This window comes from Pieris brassicae, chromosome Z, assembly GCF_905147105.1.
Source record: "Pieris brassicae chromosome Z, ilPieBrab1.1, whole genome shotgun sequence".
In the NCBI taxonomy this organism is placed as follows: domain Eukaryota; kingdom Metazoa; phylum Arthropoda; class Insecta; order Lepidoptera; family Pieridae; genus Pieris; species Pieris brassicae.
Genome location: NC_059680.1, coordinates 4,073,112 through 4,091,134, shown reverse-complemented (window position 1 = coordinate 4,091,134; position 18,023 = coordinate 4,073,112). Strand labels below are relative to the sequence as shown.

General features: G+C 33.7%; 1 protein-coding gene across 1 annotated transcript; it reads left to right on the top strand.

The window, feature by feature from the left end:
* Positions 1 to 1,590: 1,590 nt before the first annotated feature.
* LOC123718578 (paraplegin) lies at positions 1,591 to 16,100 on the top strand. The gene is made up of 15 exons (XM_045675211.1): positions 1,591 to 1,912; positions 2,294 to 2,440; positions 2,688 to 2,819; positions 3,293 to 3,430; positions 3,508 to 3,601; positions 4,596 to 4,729; positions 5,356 to 5,520; positions 9,722 to 9,873; positions 11,535 to 11,757; positions 12,342 to 12,475; positions 12,863 to 12,999; positions 13,348 to 13,550; positions 14,162 to 14,281; positions 14,555 to 14,740; positions 15,558 to 16,100. Exons 1-15 carry the CDS (start codon positions 1,739 to 1,741, stop codon positions 15,756 to 15,758), a joined length of 2,340 nt encoding a protein of 779 aa, XP_045531167.1. The 5' UTR covers positions 1,591 to 1,738; the 3' UTR covers positions 15,759 to 16,100.
* Positions 16,101 to 18,023: the final 1,923 nt, after the last annotated feature.

The window sequence follows — 18,023 nt, the reverse complement described above, 5'->3', positions numbered from 1 at the left end:
TTGTGTCGATAACCCGCAACTGTAGTCTTATATACTATGAGCTTGCGTGACATATCATTAAATAATTTAATTAAACCAAGGGATTAGAATCAATCAGTTCAATAATGAGATATTAATATAAAATTAAGGTTCTAAGTAACGCTTATAGATCAGACAAACCCTTCACAAGGCTAAGGTATTGGTCATATATTCGTATATATCCACTATTTATTATACGACAATACGTCTCAAGAAGTCATTAAGTATCTTCTCTTTCGTCAAATTTTTACCAACAACAAATTTTTTACCAGTACTTTATTTAAAGGTTTGTATTCCAATGTTTGTATCCGTTTGTATTCCAATGTGGTTTCATTTGAGCGATTCGAAAATTGAATACATTATTTCTATTTGTTTAAAATTTAAAATAAGTGTTGTTTGATGAATTGCTATTTTAAAAGAGTACCGAGAATTTTAACGCCGGCTTTTTCTCTCGGCCTACATCCTTTTGTCTTCTTTGCCGATGAGTAGGGATGTCTACCTAAGTATTTAAATTTTATGACGTGGAATAAGTGTTACTTGTATCTTATGTTCCGTGATAAACATATTTTTTTTTAAATTCTTTTTAGTTTAAGAACCTATCCATGCTCTAGCGGGTGTTATAGACCCTCCACTTTTTGGAGGTTTTTCATGTAACGATGGCAATAATAGAAAAAAATTACAGCAGTGGATTAGCATTTTTACGGGAATTGAACCCTAAGCTTTAAACTAAGTCATAGAACATACTAAGCACGTCCCGACGATAAGTGGCGTCTTACATACATACGTGGTGGTGCATACAAAGTTATGCTTCTCATCTACCTATGCATATCATACGTAGAATCAGTTATTAATTAAAACATAACGCGAACATAATATTATTATTATATATATAATGTCGAATTTATGAGATTCTATAGTATGTATCAATCAATGCAATTTAATCCTGTATACATTGTATTTAATTAATCATACTAAGAATCTTTTATTCGATTAAATAATGAAATTAGTGGTCACGCAAATATTGTTATAAATACGTTGTTAATCAAACAAGTCTGTCATTAAGTTTATGGTCTTATCTGATACCGATCAAAACAAATTGCTAAAATTCTAATTGTTTCCATAGTCGTAGCATTGGCAAGGAATTGAAATATATATCGCTAAATAATGAAATTCTGTTAGGCAATAAAATCTTTAAAAAAAACGCAATTTTGTCTTCTTCGTCTTGTTTTATCATAGAAGATTTTAGGTTATTAATTGATAAAAATATATAAATTACTTTTTTACACATGAAAAATACAAAAATATATGCTTTTTTGTATAAATAGTGTCGAAAGTTTAAGCTTGACCCAAGTTGAATGTAAAGACTAATACTTTACTGCTAATGTCATAACTGTTGATGGGTTTTTTTTTAAATATTACGGCAATCGTTTTGACTTTATGCAGTTAATCGTTTATCAGTTAATCGAATAATCGTTTTGACAGTTTAAAGTAAAAAGCTGCTGATAGTTGATACTATACCACTGCGGAACTGCATTTGTCATTGTCATTGTCATTTATGACTATACTCTACAGCGTTGTGACTGTGTTTTAGTGTTAACAGTAGATTAATGATTTTTCAATATCTTTTGAGTTTTTATGAAACTAAATTTTAATTTAAAATAAATCCAATTTCATGTTAGTGATTACTAACATGATTTACTAATATCGCAAAAAATCTATAATGTTATCTATTAAACGTTTGCCAAGAATATCAACCTCAAATATACACAGTAATATTTTCTTTAATTTGAAAAATGGAATTCTTACAAGAGAATACAAGAATTACTCAACATTGTCGAATTTGTGTAAATCTTTGTCATCTATACACAACTGTACAGCTCAATCTAAACATCCAGTAAGTTTTTTTGTTGCACAATGTGATTTCATAACTAATTTGCAAATTGCTTTTTTACAGTGAGCAATGTTATTCTTAAATTTCTTTTACAATATTTATAAACAAATTTCTCATTAGTCTTAATGATATACAAAACCAGGAAACTGTTATCAGACATTACCTTAGTTGAGATAAAGTTTAAATTTAATAATAAGACATAAAAATGGACATTCACTTCCATATAACTTAATGTAGGCTGTTAAAGGGTATGACTGCTTGGCAGTATCCAAATATTATTATTTTATCTGTGAATGGTGACAAGTCAAACTTGAAATGAAAATGGTAGTTTTTTGTCTTTTACTTATTAATTGCATTGTATTATAGTTTTGGTTAATTTTGCAGCAATTAAAACAGTTTAATGCAGAGTACAAAGCAGCAGAAGCTTTGTTAAGAAGATCAAATTTGCCCGGATTCACTCATACCTTCCAATTATTGGGTCGTAGTCTACACACAAGTAAAATCAACTATAACAAAGATGAAAATGATAAGGTACAGTATGCTTTAAAATTATTCATACATGATACAAAATATTAGTTTTTACTTGATATTGATTTGTTTTAAAAATATCTGATTGGATATATATTTCAGGCTAAATGACTAGTTTAAACTCAATAATGGGTATAGCTGTGGCATATTTATATTTGTTATTTTGCTATCTATTTTTGCCTGCCCGAGGCAGATTTATATTTTATATACTAATAAGATTTCCAGCTATTAAATAAAATAATAATTTTAGGACAAGGATAAGAAAAAGGATGATGCAAATATTCCCTCAATTATGGTGAAGGCTCTGTTTTGGATAATGACAACATTCACACTAATTATGATGAGTTCCATGCTCCTATCTGGTGATAATACACAAAGTGAAGTAGGTTAAAATTCTAAATTATATTATAAAAATATGGTAGACACATACATCTTAAAGTTTTGCTTGTCTAGTATATATTTATGTTTTTAAGATAAAACAACATTATTTCTTCAAACAAATAAGGCTTCTCAAAACAAAATAACAATTATTATTATCATAATCAATCCTATGAAATCCCATGTTAAAACTAACTGGGTTATTCAATAGATTTTACTAATATATATATTGTAAAGTTTATACCGTTTGTTATAAAATGAAAATATTTGATTATATAATTTAATTACCATTGATGTGTACGCAAAGTGGACCTTGTAATTAATGAGAGTCTAAGTGTGGAAACTGAGTCCACAAATATACATGAATACCATTGATGTGTTTCATGCTATGCTTTCTATTCAATACAAAATAAACAATAAAAGCATTATTTATTTATTAGTAATAGTGTCAGATTAATTTTGCCTTATATTTTTTAGTTTGTCAGGTATGTGTCATGGAATGAGTTTGTATACTCTATGCTGTTAAAGGGTGAGGTGGAAGAATTAATTGTACGGCCCGACATTGAAGTTGTCACCATAATCCTTCATGAAGGAGCTGTTGTTAAAGGACGAAAAGTCAGTATTTATTTTAGAAAAGGCTTTTGTTAAAAGCAATATTCAAATAAATCTGTATGTTTTTAATATTATTCCAGGCTACCAGTAGAGTGTATCATATGAATGTGGGTGATATTCATAGGTTTGAAGAAAAGTTACGAGAAACTGAACAAAGTTTGGGTGTTAAAGAAGGTATGTGTTATACTTGGTCTGTCAATATTGAAAATTATCACAATATTACATTTGAATTTAGAATTTGTCATTTTTATATCAATATTCATTGGGTTTTTTCATTTTGGCGTCAATACATTGTACAATATTTTGCGATATTATAATGGACAGTGGTCATAAAGAGAACCGAATCGCCGTGATTTCATTACACAAAGTAGGTATGGAGCCAAATGCAATTTTTAAAACTCACCATTTTGTGTACCGGGCTATTAAAAAGTACAACGGGACCTCTGTGACAGAAAAAGATCTGGCCGTCCACCTAGTGTTCGTATGAAACCGGTGGTCAAAGCAGCAAGTAAAAGAATTCGAAGAAAGCCTGTCCGAAAGCAAAAGATTTTATCTCGGGAGATGAAGATAACACCTAGAACTATGTCACGTATTATAAAAGATGACTTAGGACTTGTAGTCTATAAGAGACGTACTAGTAATTTCTTAACTAATAATATAAGAAAGTTCAATAACCAAGCCGGGTCATAAAGCTTGGTCTACGCAGTCATGGTTGGAAACGAACGTTTCGGACATCATCAGAACTGAAGTCATGCCGTCGTCTAGTCTTAATCAGCTGGATTATGATTTATGGTCAGTTTTAGAGAGTACGGCTTGCTCTAAACGCCAGGATAATTTGGAGTCCCTAAATCAATCCGTACGTTTGGCAGCGAAGAATTTTCCCATGGAAAGAGTGCGTGATATTAATATCTGGCCTCCACGTTTAAAGGACGTTATTGCATCCATTGGAGACCACTTCGAATAAGCTTTTTATATTTATGTTTTAAACTCATACACTGTAAAAGAATTAAATGTTATTTGATTTTTTTTACTTTGTTTCAGTATTTATGGCTAGAATTGGTATATGAGTTTTTAAATTATAGGAAAATTAACAATCATATTTAATAACATCACTTATTTTATAAGTTTCTCAGTGATATTTGCATAAACATATTTTGTTATATTGCAGGGGTCCGAGTGATATATGACAGAAATGGAAGTGTAGCAGGCAAAGTGATAACAACTTTACTCATTACAGCCGTCATACTTTCATTCCTATATTCAACAAAGTCTATGAAAATGAATATCAATTTAGGGGGATTTGTAAGTATAATATTTTATACAGTTGTATTTATTAGCACTAAGCACTATATACTCTAAATATCTTTGGAATTCAAGGAACTGTTTAAGATTAAAAATGCTGTCAACGTTTTGTGACTGAATCCTAAAAATGATTTCCTTTAACAAAATAAGTTACCATTATCAGTCACCCCAATGTGGCAACTATTCATATTACATATGAGTTTAAATAAAGCAAGCCTTTTGTCAGATCACTAAAAGGACTATTAAATTTGTCTGTTAAAATATGAAGTTTTTTAATTATATTATTTCATTGTGTTATGTGTGCCCTTATCGAAAGGTAGTTTAGAAGATGTCGCTTCCTAATGGTAAGGAAAGGCTTAGGCACTGAAGCACTGCCTGAATGCTTTTATTTCCTTAAATCTGCTTAAACATAGATTGTGATCTTAATTATGCGTGAGAGTATGAGTATGTGGAGTAGTTTTTGCAACCTCGCAGTCAAGCTTCCAATAGTGAGGATTTCTATGTATTTATGAGTTTTAACTGTTGAGTTTAGTAGATCGGGAGATTTTATTATAAAGGAAGCATTTCAATGCATAAAATATAATATATATATATAAATATACAAGCATTGCGAATGTTTATTATAGAGTCAATTAAGCCGTGCTAAATTCACTCTAGTGGATTCCATGAGTGGTCAAGGGAAGGGTGTGAAGTTCGAAGATGTGGCTGGTTTGAAGGAGGCGAAAGTGGAAGTAATGGAGTTCGTGGACTACTTGAAAAGACCAGAACATTATAAGAGCTTGGGAGCTAAGGTGAGATTATAAGTCATATACCTACCATTGCATAAACACATCAAAGTAAAATTACATGATTTCCAATTCCTAATACATACCCTATCCTGTTTCATCTTACCTTGCTTCCTGCTGGTTCCTCACTTATGGAAAAAGCCATATTCAAATACAACTCACAACCCCCTGGGCCTTACCAAACTCAGAAATGGATAGGTACTTTCAAGATTTAGACAAAACATCTAATTTCTCCTCAACTCTCTGTTTACCTGAAGAGCTCAAAAATTTCATTCCAACCCGAAAACAGGGATATTATATTCTAACCCAAAATATACGAAGTGTTTATAAGAACTCGGATGACTTAGATTTAAACTTAGAGCTGCTTGATTTATCTACAGACCCGGATATAATTATTCTAACAGAATGTAGACTTCACCACGATAAACCCCTCCCTATCAAAAAAGGCTATCAGGCCCATCATACAACAAAAAAACAAACTCAAAACGATGGTGTAGTTATTTATCTCAAAGATAACATTGAACACTCCGAGCAAGAACTAGACTTATACGGAGCTTCTGGCATGCTTATCAAAATACAAAACCTAACCATACTCGGAATCTACCGATCACATACAAACAGCAACAAAAAGAAATTTACTGAATCAGTGACTAAATACCTAGAAGATAACTCCCTGACTAAAAATATTATAATACTAGGCGATATTAATATAAACATTTTAGATGAATCTACTGACTTGGACGGTACTGACTATCTAACACACCTCTCGGGATTAGGGCTGATTCCAGGACACCGCTTACCAACCAGAGACAAAAACTGTCTAGATCATGCTATGCTTAACCTTGACCCTAAATGTTTTTCAGCAAAAGTAGCCGTTTTAAAAACTACAATAACTGACCACTCAGCTGTGTTCTTATACATATCCAAACACACGACTTCGACCGAAGTTAGTAAATATAATACCATAACCGACTATGAAAGTGCACTATCCACCCTGACGCAAACCGACCTCTCTCATCTATTAACAATCGATAATCCCAATGATTTAACGCAAAAACTGACTGATATCATTACACAGATTCTTGAGGCAAACACTAAAATAAAAACTATCCCAAAAACCAAGCGTTCTTTAAAGCCCTGGATTACACCCGGTGTTCTGAAATGCATAAGACACAGGAATAAACTCCAATTCCAACTCAAAGCAGACTCTAGTAACGACATACTCCAGATAACATACAGACGTTATCGTAACTACTGCAACAATTTAATCAAAAATCTGAAGCGCAAGTATTATCGTGACCTATTATCTAAACCAAGCAATAATACTAAAACCCTCTGGAATGCAATTAAAGAAATAAGTAATCTACACAAATCAAAAAACAATAATTTAGAACTTATGCAAATAAAGCCTACCATAGAAGCATCACTTGCTCATATAAATAACTATTTTGCAAATATAGGTCAACTATTAGCAAAAGAACTACCATCCACCCCAAGAAACTTCGACTTCCAGTCTAACAATAAGACGCAATTAACATCAATAGGAATTATTGACACTGAACCCAATGAAATCTCTGCTATAATAAAAAACCTTAAATCAGAAAGTGCAACTGGAATAGATAATATTTCCAACCGCTTCTTAAAACTAGCATCACCATTACTTTCTCCTATTATCTCTCAATTATGCAATGTATGTTATAAAACCGGTGTCTTCCCTACCATTCTTAAGAGTTCAATTATCCATCCAATCTTCAAAAGTGGTGATAAAAAAGACATCAGTAACTACCGCCCAATCTCTATCTTAACAGCTATATCCAAAATCCTAGAAAAAACTATTAACTCAAGAATAATATCCTACCTTAATAAATACAATCTCCTCTCACCAACACAATTTGGTTTTCGGTCAAATTGTAGTACTGAAGATGCTATCCTAGCCGTTATAAATTACCTAGTTGAACGCCTTGACCGGAAACAAAAGTGTCTTACACTATTTATCGACCTCAAAAAGGCATTTGATACTGTTTGTGTTTCAACTCTGATTAAGCGCCTGGATAATATTGGCATTAGAGGAGTCTTTCTCAACCTCTTGACCAGCTATCTGACAGATAGGACTCAAAGAGTTAAGCTAGGTAACTTAATTAGTAACGTAAATGAAAACCCGATTTCTTTCGGCGTCCCTCAGGGTTCGGTTTTAGGGCCAACGCTGTTCTTGATATATGTCAATGAAATGTGCAATACCAAAATCAATAAAGGTATCATCACTTGTTATGCTGATGACATGGCACTAACTTTTTATGGGGATACATGGGAGGAAACTTATAAAAACGCTGAAGCGGATCTTCACAAACTTAACGCGCACTTAACCAGCAGTCAGCTAACTATTAATCCATCTAAAACTAACTTCATAACTTTTGCTATACGTGATAAGAGCCAACCCCCCTCCAATCTTAACATAAAATTACACAAACTAAATTGCAATTGTAGTGAAGACTGCGGCTGTGACACGCTGCTTAGGGTGAAACAGATTAAATACTTAGGTGTGATTATTGACCAAAATCTAAACTGGCACGCCCATGTTGATGCAGTAATAAAAAGGATACGTAGGTTAAGCTGGATTTTTTGCAATCTACGTCATGTAGCGGAACCAAACATCATATATACCGTGTATAAAGCATTAGTTCAATCTGTTATCACCTACTGTATCACAGTGTGGGGTGGTTGTGCGAAAACCAAAGTTCTAGCACTTGAAAGAGCTCAGAGAGCAATTATAAAAATAATGTTACTAAAAAATAAAAGTTTTCCAACTGAAGAGTTGTACAAGTCTTGCAAACTACTGACCATACGCCAGCTCTATATTCTCCGTTGTGTCCTTAGGAGACACGCAACCTCTCCACATAAAACAGACACACCTCAAAAAAGGACCCAACATAATATAATAAGCTACACAATTTGCAAGACAATCTTTGCACGTAATCAATACAACAATCGCTCAGCTTATCTCTATAATAGTTTAAATAAAACCCTTAGCTTTCATAATCTTACATACCATAAATGTAAAACAACTTTAAACCATTGGCTCGGTACACTTAACTACAACAAAACAGAAGCATTGTTAAATCATCTAATATAATTTTTTCCTTAATCCATCTTTTCATGCAACACGCGCACATTTGTTTCGTCTTTCACAAACACATTACATAGTCATCATAATATATTCATATATTTGTTTATTTTTATTTATTTTTTTTATTTTTTTAACCAATTGTGTTGGTTGATTTAAAGAAGAGCGAAGCTTCCCTGTCACAGGTCTCTGACTTACTAGGGAGGCCTCTATCTGAATTGTATTGTACATGTATCTGAACAAATAAAGAATTTTGAATTTTTGAATATATTTTTGTCTCTTTCTGTTATATTGTGTTTACGGTGTGATCAAAACAGACGGAGTTTAGTTACAGTAATTTTTTTATGAACCCCCGTCAAATAAAGAATCGGGCTTGCCTTTTTATCTTTTTATTTTAATAATAATACATCGAAAAATATGTTGCTACATCGACAGCCACAGCTGGACCAATTCGAGTAATAATTTTAATTTATTCCCGAATCCTGAGGAAGGTTTTTATGGAGAGAAAACTGAAATACTGTACTAAATACTTTCATAATAATAATCAATGGCACTACAATCTTTTAAGTTTTGGGCCTCAGATTCTGTATCTGTTTCATGATCATTTGTAAATTGAATAGGCAAGTAGGTGATCAGCCTTCTGTGCCTGACGCAAGCCGTCGACTTTATGGGTCTAAGACAAGCCGGTTTCCTCACGATGTTTTCCTTCAAGGTTAGAGCTAATGTTATGCGCACATAGAAAGAAAATCCATTGGTGCACAGCCGGGGATCGAACCTACGACCTCAGGGATGAGAGTCACACGCTGAAGCCAACTAGGCCAACACTGCTTGAATAAATACTTTCATACCAGTTTAAAAAAATCACATTAAGACGAGACGAAGTTTACGGGGGCAGATAGTATAATATGTATATAAATCTTATGTGTATGTGTTCAAGTGGTTTCTCATGGTTACAAATTGTATTCATGACGTGTGTACAGAACGTCTGTCGTGTCCGCTAGTGTATTAATAAAATCGAATTAATTGAGCGCAATTAACGCATCACTATAATTATCATAAACAGTAATAATGTTTTTTACCTTTCAGGTACCCAGAGGGGCGCTATTATTGGGTCCGCCCGGTTGTGGTAAGACTTTGTTGGCGAAGGCTGTTGCGACTGAATCGAACGTTCCATTCCTCTCTATGAATGGTTCGGAGTTTATAGAAATGATCGGAGGCCTTGGGGCAGCAAGGGTTAGGTAAGATTATTTGGGGAAAGATGGGGCTTGGGGCGTCTTCAGTTACTCATTGTAACAATTATTACTCGACTCACCTAACTTCAAAGTTCAAATTTGGTTCTATGGACTCAGGTTAATTTCAATTTGGCATTCGGAAGTCAAACTTAGTTTGAATATCACCCTTCTTTGTCTTTTGGTCCATTACTTGTGATTGTCTGTCAGTACCGTGAAGCGTATCTTGCGCTGTGCCAAATGCAGCAACGCTTCTGCAGTCGTAATACCCAATACCAAGCCGAGTTGCCAAGCCATGATGTTTTCCTTCTACCAACATGCTGGATTGTAATTAATTGAAGGAGGTGGTCATGATGCAACACGTGGTCCAGGCACGCAACTTTCTGTTGTTTGATTTTCTGCAAAGTTTTTTCGACATATCAACTCGAATTTCATTTAGATAACACAATGTACACTTATAAACTTCAAAAAAGAAATACATATTAAATGCTTTAAATTTTACATTTACTGCTAGTTCTCTAATCTAATCAAAGGCGTAGAAGAACTGGCAATGAACTCTCCGCCACTCCTTTTTAATCGCCAATTTTATATTTTTTACATAATGTTTGTAAGGTGCTGCACACATTACACCATGTTCCACATGACATCTTTAAGTAATTCATTATTCAGTAATTGAGAATAAAAAACAAAGTTTTTTACTCTACCAGCAGTAGGCATGGTGAAATAGGAGCACGCACTCAAATGCCTCTAAGCGCCGGGAATCTTCTTTTATTGTCCAATGTTCATAGCCGTACAGAACAATTGCTCATATGTCACAAATGAAAACTCAGACTCGGTTTAATGGTCAAGTGACGACAGCACAAAATTGTCTTTATTTTGTTAAAAGATCCGCGGGTAGTTTCAATTTGAAACCTTATTTCCTGATCAGGAGTCCACTCGTTTGTAAACCAAGTTCCCAAACACTTGTGTTGCCAGACAAGCATTTGCAGATTATAGCTCTCTGATGGCTGATCGCTGCATTGCGAATGTTGTTGATGATCTTTCCGTTAACTTTTACTGTAACCTCTGCCCTTCAATGGTTTGTGATACAGTTGTTACGGAATATACATTGAATAACGGAGACAATATACAAACTTGACGAACACCATATACCATTATTTTGCCCAATTTAGCTAATTTTAACGCATGCAAAATTTCTTTATTATTATGGGTGGGCCAGTGTCATTCATAATTAACGGCATTGCGAGGTGCCTTGTCGGGTCTTCATACATTTTTATTTGTAGGTACTCCAACTATCTATCTTTATTGGCCTCAATACTAAGAGGTAGCTGCCCGTTTGTATCGACTAGGCTAGTTAAATTGCTGCAATTAAGTCCCAACATTTCTTTAATATTCTTGTGAACATTGAAGCGATTGTTAGAAGTTATTTAGGTAATAAATTAAACTTTACTAATATTTATATAATTTTACAAACAATACACTGATATCCGTTTTTATATTTTTGTTCGTACTCCTTACGGTTAACTTAAATTATATATAAAAAAAACAATTATACCAAAAATATAGCAATGAAATATATCCGAAGAGGTTCAAACTCATTAACAATATCGATTATGTGATATATTAATTTAAAAGCCATTTTCCTGTAATAATATTATATTTCTTTCCAGAGATTTATTCAAAGAAGCAAGCTCGCGGGCGCCCTGCATCATCTACATAGATGAAATGGATGCCGTAGGTCGAGCTCGATCCTCTGGAGGATCATCTTTTGGAGCTGGAGGTGGAGAAGGAGAACAGACCCTCAATCAGCTGTTGGTGGAAATGGATGGGATGAAGAGTCGTGAGGGCATTGTTGTACTCGCTTCGACTAATAGAGCTGATGTTTTGGATAAGGTATTATTTAAAATCTTTGGCTCAGTATGTTGTTCAGTACCTGTTTACTTAATATTTTTTTAATTGGCAAGAGGTTTAGATTTCTTCGTTTTCTAGTTTTCTGACTATAGCAAAATTGGCTAAATGCCGTAGAAATAAATAAGGTTAGAAAACCTGCTTTAGCGCCATCTAGTGTTAAATGACGAAAAAGATATGTTGGCCATAATTTCAACTTAGACTAATTTTCGTACAACACCGATAGATGGCTCTCTATTCCATGGTATAAAATAATATCAAATCTGCGTTATTATCATGCGTTCAACTGATAGTTTGTCGTTAAGTAGATATGGGAATCGAGTAAACAAATGGTTTTCAGTCTTAAATTTGCTATGTTAGTAAGTTTGGAAATTAGGTTGAGAGGTTATTATTTTAATTATTAATAATATAGTTAAAGTTGGATTATATCCATAATGTTTTATATTTTAATAGTAATCCATTAGTTCTTTTTCATATTTTTGAAATATTTGTTACTGTTTTTAAAGCCAAACAGTACCTAAACTTCTTTATTGCTTTTTGTGATATTTGTTTTGTTGTAATTATTTCAGGCGTTACTTAGACCTGGCCGCTTTGACAGACACATTCTTATCGACCTGCCAACTCTTATAGAAAGGGAAGAGATCTTTGAGAGACATTTGAAAAATATCGTCCTAGAAGATCTTCCTAAATATTATGTTAAAAGGTAGTGTAGGAGAAGAAGTTTTTTTCTGAAGAATAATACCGCCCGTTAAACATTACTCAAAATATACACAAACACATTTTTAATTATTTAAAATTATTATATTAAATTATAATCTTAGATGTACTTTAGTACATAATATAGAAAAATTAAACCACAAAAACCTGTATGTTTAAAAATGTGTTGATGCATATCTCAATACTACTGAACCGATTTTAATGACTTATAGGTTTTTTGTTTCCGCGATTTTTTTGGACAAACTTTCAATTGTTTATACTCAAAAGCAATTTCATCAAATAGGACATAAAATGGTCTGATAACATTGGAGTAGACACTGAATTAACCGACTTGAAAACCGGGAAGGATTATGAATCCGTGAATTTTTTTCAGGCTCGCATATCTAACTCCAGGTTTTAGTGGGGCCGATATCGCGAATGTATGCAATGAAGCAGCCTTACACGCAGCAAGGCACAAGCAGAATATCATTCGAGCGGCGAATCTTGAATATGCCGTAGAAAGAGTTGTCGGTATGGAACCTTGTCATATTAACATTTATTTCAATGATCTGAATTAGCTGCCCTGCAGGTTCCTATGCGCTGGAACCTTGCCATAATAACGTTGCTATCAGCGAAATTGTGTATCTTAAATAACACTATAATGAAGTATGCACTGATCTTACATTTCTGTATGTTTCCTGATAACTGTTTTCTTAATAGACAAGTGGGTGATCGGCCTTTGGAGCCTGACACACGCCGTTGACGTTTTGTAATTATTCATACAATTATATTACTTCCTATATCAAAACAAATGTTTATTTTGAATCCGTTTATTTTCCGGCACATCCGGCTAATTGAAACAATTCCAAAATATTCCAGGTGGAACGGAGAAGCGGAGTCACGCAATGTCCCCGGCGGAGAAACGTATAGTTGCGTACCACGAGTCAGGCCATGCGTTAGTTGGATGGTTATTGGAACACACGGACGCATTGTTAAAGGTCACAATAGTGCCAAGGACCAATATGACCTTGGGTTTCGCGCAGTACACCACTTCGGATCAGAAGCTTTATTCTACGGAAGAGGTGTGTAAATAAATCTTAATATATATAAATCTCCTGTCGCGATGTTTGTCCGCGATGGACTCCTAAACTACTTAACCGATTTTAAATTAAATTGGCACACCGTGAGCAGTCTGGTCCAACTTAAGAGATAGGATAGCTTAGATCTTTAATTATAGTCGCAATTTTATTTTATTGCAAATTATTTGTCTATAATTAATTGACAGTCACAATTATCTGTTAACTCCAAAAGATTCTAACAGATGTCGATACTTTTCGACTGGATTGAGTAAGTAATCAATAGATGGCACTGCTATGGTAAACCGACAAATGATTCATGATCATGATTACCGTGTTATTGAGGCTATAGTATAAATTAAATTTATTTTGTAGTAAACGAAATACCGTGAAATTGAATTATTTCTGCTTTTTTTAATTTTTGGTGTTAGCATAGCCAACCACGTGTTACTTAGACCGAAGTGTAAATCAAATTCAAATTATAGTGACGATAATACAGTGAAATTATTCTTTCGTGTCACGGTATTAAGGCTAACTAAAACCACATTAAGGAGAAACGAATATCGCGGGGGCAGCTAGTATCTATTCAATTATTTTCAAGAATATTTGTTTTGCAGTTATTTGATCGTATGTGTATGGCACTGGGTGGACGGGCGGCGGAGGCGATAACTTTCAACTCGATTACAAGCGGTGCCAAGAATGATCTAGAGAAAGTTACTAAGATTGCGTATGCGCAGGTTGGTAAAAGTAGTCTAACATTTTCTTACATTTATTTAAATAAATAGTAAATACACATAAGTACCTATGCAACATGAGTTGCACTATTATAGATTACAAAAAATAGCTCACTCATAATTGTCATTAGACAAATTTTTGACATTCACTTAATTTGACAATGAAGCCTATAGGTAATGGTTATTTTATCACATATCCTATTTCTCGTAAAGTATATAGATCGTGATACCTATGTGAGCGCGTTCGAACACATAGCTTTGATTTTTTTTATTCAGGTCCGTGTCTATGGTATGTCACCAAGCGTTGGGCTGGTCTCGTTCCCGGATATAAACGAACGCGGGAAGAGTCCGTTTAGTAAAACACTGAAAAACCTCATAGATTTGGAAGCAAGAAAGATCATCGCCAAAGCATATTATGACACAGAGGATTTGCTGCGGAAAAATCAGGATAAATTAGAAGCGGTAATTTTAACATATATTATGAAACAGTAAAAAATTAACAATTATTTGTCATTTTTATAACATACCTTGGGCACACCTATATATCATTGATTAATTCACGAATTTCATTGACTTAACATTTTATTATTCAATAAATTTCACAAAATAGTGCGACTTTACATGAATTACAATCAAGCATATTACAGTAATTATGGCTAATAAATTATATTATGTCGACATAATTTTCTACAATGACTTATAAAAATACCGGCTATATCATAGAACCACAGATCTATATGTTGACAGCAAAAAAAAAACCTCGTAGTAATTTTCTCATGGTTGAGCCGGTGCGGTTATAAACACTTTGCAATATCTTGATTTTGTCTTAACGTACCTTGGTGATTTTTTAAATTTTTTTTATATAAAGTTTCACATGAAGTACTGTCACTATTTACTTACTTGACCAACAGGTGGCGCTGCTTTAAAAAAAACATATAATATAAATACAGTCAAAATCTGTTTTAACGACATCGAAGGGACTACTCATATTTGGTCGCAAAAACCGATAGTCGTAACAGCCGATGACATTGTTATTAAGTACTTAATATAATAGAATTCAGCCGGGCCCTTTGATTTTGTTCAATATAACCGGTATGTTGTTTTAAACGATATCGTAATCAGTTTGATTCTTGCGAAACGTTATCGCTGGTGATATTTTTTTACTGGCTCAGGCTAAGGTGAAATTTAGGACGAGCTGAATCTTCCTTGTCAAAGTCCAATATATTTTTGACAAGGACCTGAATCTGACAACTGACATATATATATTTTTTAATTTTAGTTGGCCGAAGAACTGTTAAAGAAGGAAACGCTTAGTTACAAAGAAGTCGAGGGTATTTTGGGCCCGCCCCCCTTTCCCGGCAAAAAATTCATTGACCCAGTGGAGTTTGAGAATAATTTACGGAATATGGAAAAGGCGTCCAATCCTGAGGAGAATAAGGAGATCGGAACGCCCTCTGCGAAGCCGGCTACACCACTGTGACGTCATTGAACTGTAACAATGTAGTGGCAACAGCGAAATTGCGCTAACACAAAATTTGACAGATGACATTTTACACATGAAAGTTACATTTGATTTTCGTTTATCTGTTATTTATTGATAATCAACTAGTGTACCTTATATTTTGTAGATTTTGAAGTTTCTCTACTTGTCTATTACTCATTTCTAAAGTCAATTGTCAGAAATGTAATACGGTACATGCTCAGTGTCACACAATGTAAAAGTGTGTTAGCGCAGTTACGCAGCGAAGTTTCGCCTAATACACACGGCACAACGTTAACGTATATTGTAGATAAGCAATAGTTTGAATAAAGTTTCGTTTTATTTGTTCGTTTATTATATTAATTCCTTAATTTCAATCGCTTCTTAAAATTTACGTAAGCTTAAGTGAATGCTACGGAAAAGCAGTGTTATTGAATCTATACATACAAAAGCAGAAAATGTCTGTCTGTTTTGTATTTTTGAAGTGAAACTTCTTTATCGGCGTTGGAAAAAAATTACCGTCAAATTTTTCGGTTACGCGCCATCTAGCGTGTCGTCTAAGCGGACTTACTCCCACCACTAGATTTGACCGTTATTCTATTGCACCCTAATTTATTTCTAACACTATAGTGACGTGATTTTTGCCGCGCACCACCGCTATGTGTAACCAGCTGCCCTCTTAAGTATTTTCGAACCAATTTGACTTAGGGTCCTTCAAGAAAAGATCGTACAAATCATTAAAAGGCCGGCTCAACGCACTCGCGAGTCCTCTGGCATTGAGAGTGTCCATGGCCGGCGGTATCACTTAACATCAGGTGAGCCTCCTGCCCGTATGCCCCCTATTTCATAAAAAAAGTTATGATATATAGATATATATATATACATATATGTATTAAAGTGTTCAGCAAAAATAAAAAGTTTATTTAAATTGTAATTTCAGTGAACTTCTAAAAAAAATTAAGTAATTATAACTCTTTTTCTAATGATTGGGTGTGATTGTGGTATTTATTTTAAAGTTTTTTCAGGTAAAATGAAATAATTGTATTATTTGTATTCATGCCCATATAAAAGCCTTTTGTTAAACTTTATTTAACCAATTTCTGTACATTTGCATATCGTAGATCATTTTTTGAAAAATAAGAATAAAGGTCATAATGAAGTTTTACTTATTACGTGCGTAAACTAGTACACACACACACATTTTTTTATGTTATAGGAGGCAAACGGGCAGGAGGCTCACCTGATGTTAAGTGATACCGCCGCCCATGGACAGAAAGTACGGAGTGTGTGTTTACGTAGCTTATTGACGTTCATTTTAATTTAATTTAAGAATAAACTTCTTACAAATGTATCATGGTCTGTATTTTTTTAGAACTCTAAATTGTATGGAATTCTTACAATGACGAACTAAACTTTAATTGGGATTCTAATTTATTTTTGGGAACAGTAATAAAAACAACATTTATTTGTAGTTTTTATTCATACCAAGGGGCACACGGATACATCAAACTTACATTAATACACGAACAACATTGAGTTTACACAAAAATACCAGTTAAGTAACATAGAACCACAGAGATAAACCAGCGATTTGTTAAACAGTTATTAGTTTATGGTAAGTAATGGGTACCTACATTTCAATATGTCATTAATATTCATTATAGTAAAATAATCCTCAATACTGCTACCATGTGCCTATTTCAAAGGGCGAGTCTTGAACTTCAACATTTAAATTCATTTTGTCCGCTTTTACTTCATGCTAAGCCGAGAGAATCATCAACTTCAATAACTTTTTCCTATTATATTTGGTAAATAATAATCAAATAGAAAAATGAACAGAGCGTAATAAATTTAAGTCCTTATCATCTTGCGGAAACGAAAGACCTTAAAATCAGAACTTATCGCGCAATAATTTAGACGCCATTTTGAATTACAAACTTAAAGTAAAATTGCTGCCTGGAACTGCTAGCTCGACTGGGCCCGTTGCAATTGGTGTGAAGGAATACCAGTAAGTAAGCCTTTCAAACAATGGCGGTTTCGCTTTCGTCGTTTTCTACATTCGAATCCGCAGCTATTTTCAAACCAAATATCTTCATTAAGGGACCTATGACTATAAGGGAGATGACGGTTTCGTTGAGGTCAAATATTAAATGAAATGAACAACTCATAATATCCGTAATGGTCAAGTTCCGGTCGAACCGATTCCAGTTGCGATCAGGCTTGAAGAAATTTTAAAGTCTTCATCATAAGAGTTTATTTAACAAT

Coding starts and splice junctions, on each gene's coding strand:
- LOC123718578 (XM_045675211.1), top strand. CDS start 1,739: ATGTTATCTATTAAACGTTTGCCAAGAATATCAACCTCAAATATACAC. Junction 3,431..3,507: donor CTGTTGTTAAAGGACGAAAA/GTCAGTATTTAT, acceptor ATATTATTCCAG/GCTACCAGTAGAGTGTATCA. Junction 9,874..11,534: donor CTTGGGGCAGCAAGGGTTAG/GTAAGATTATTT, acceptor ATTTCTTTCCAG/AGATTTATTCAAAGAAGCAA.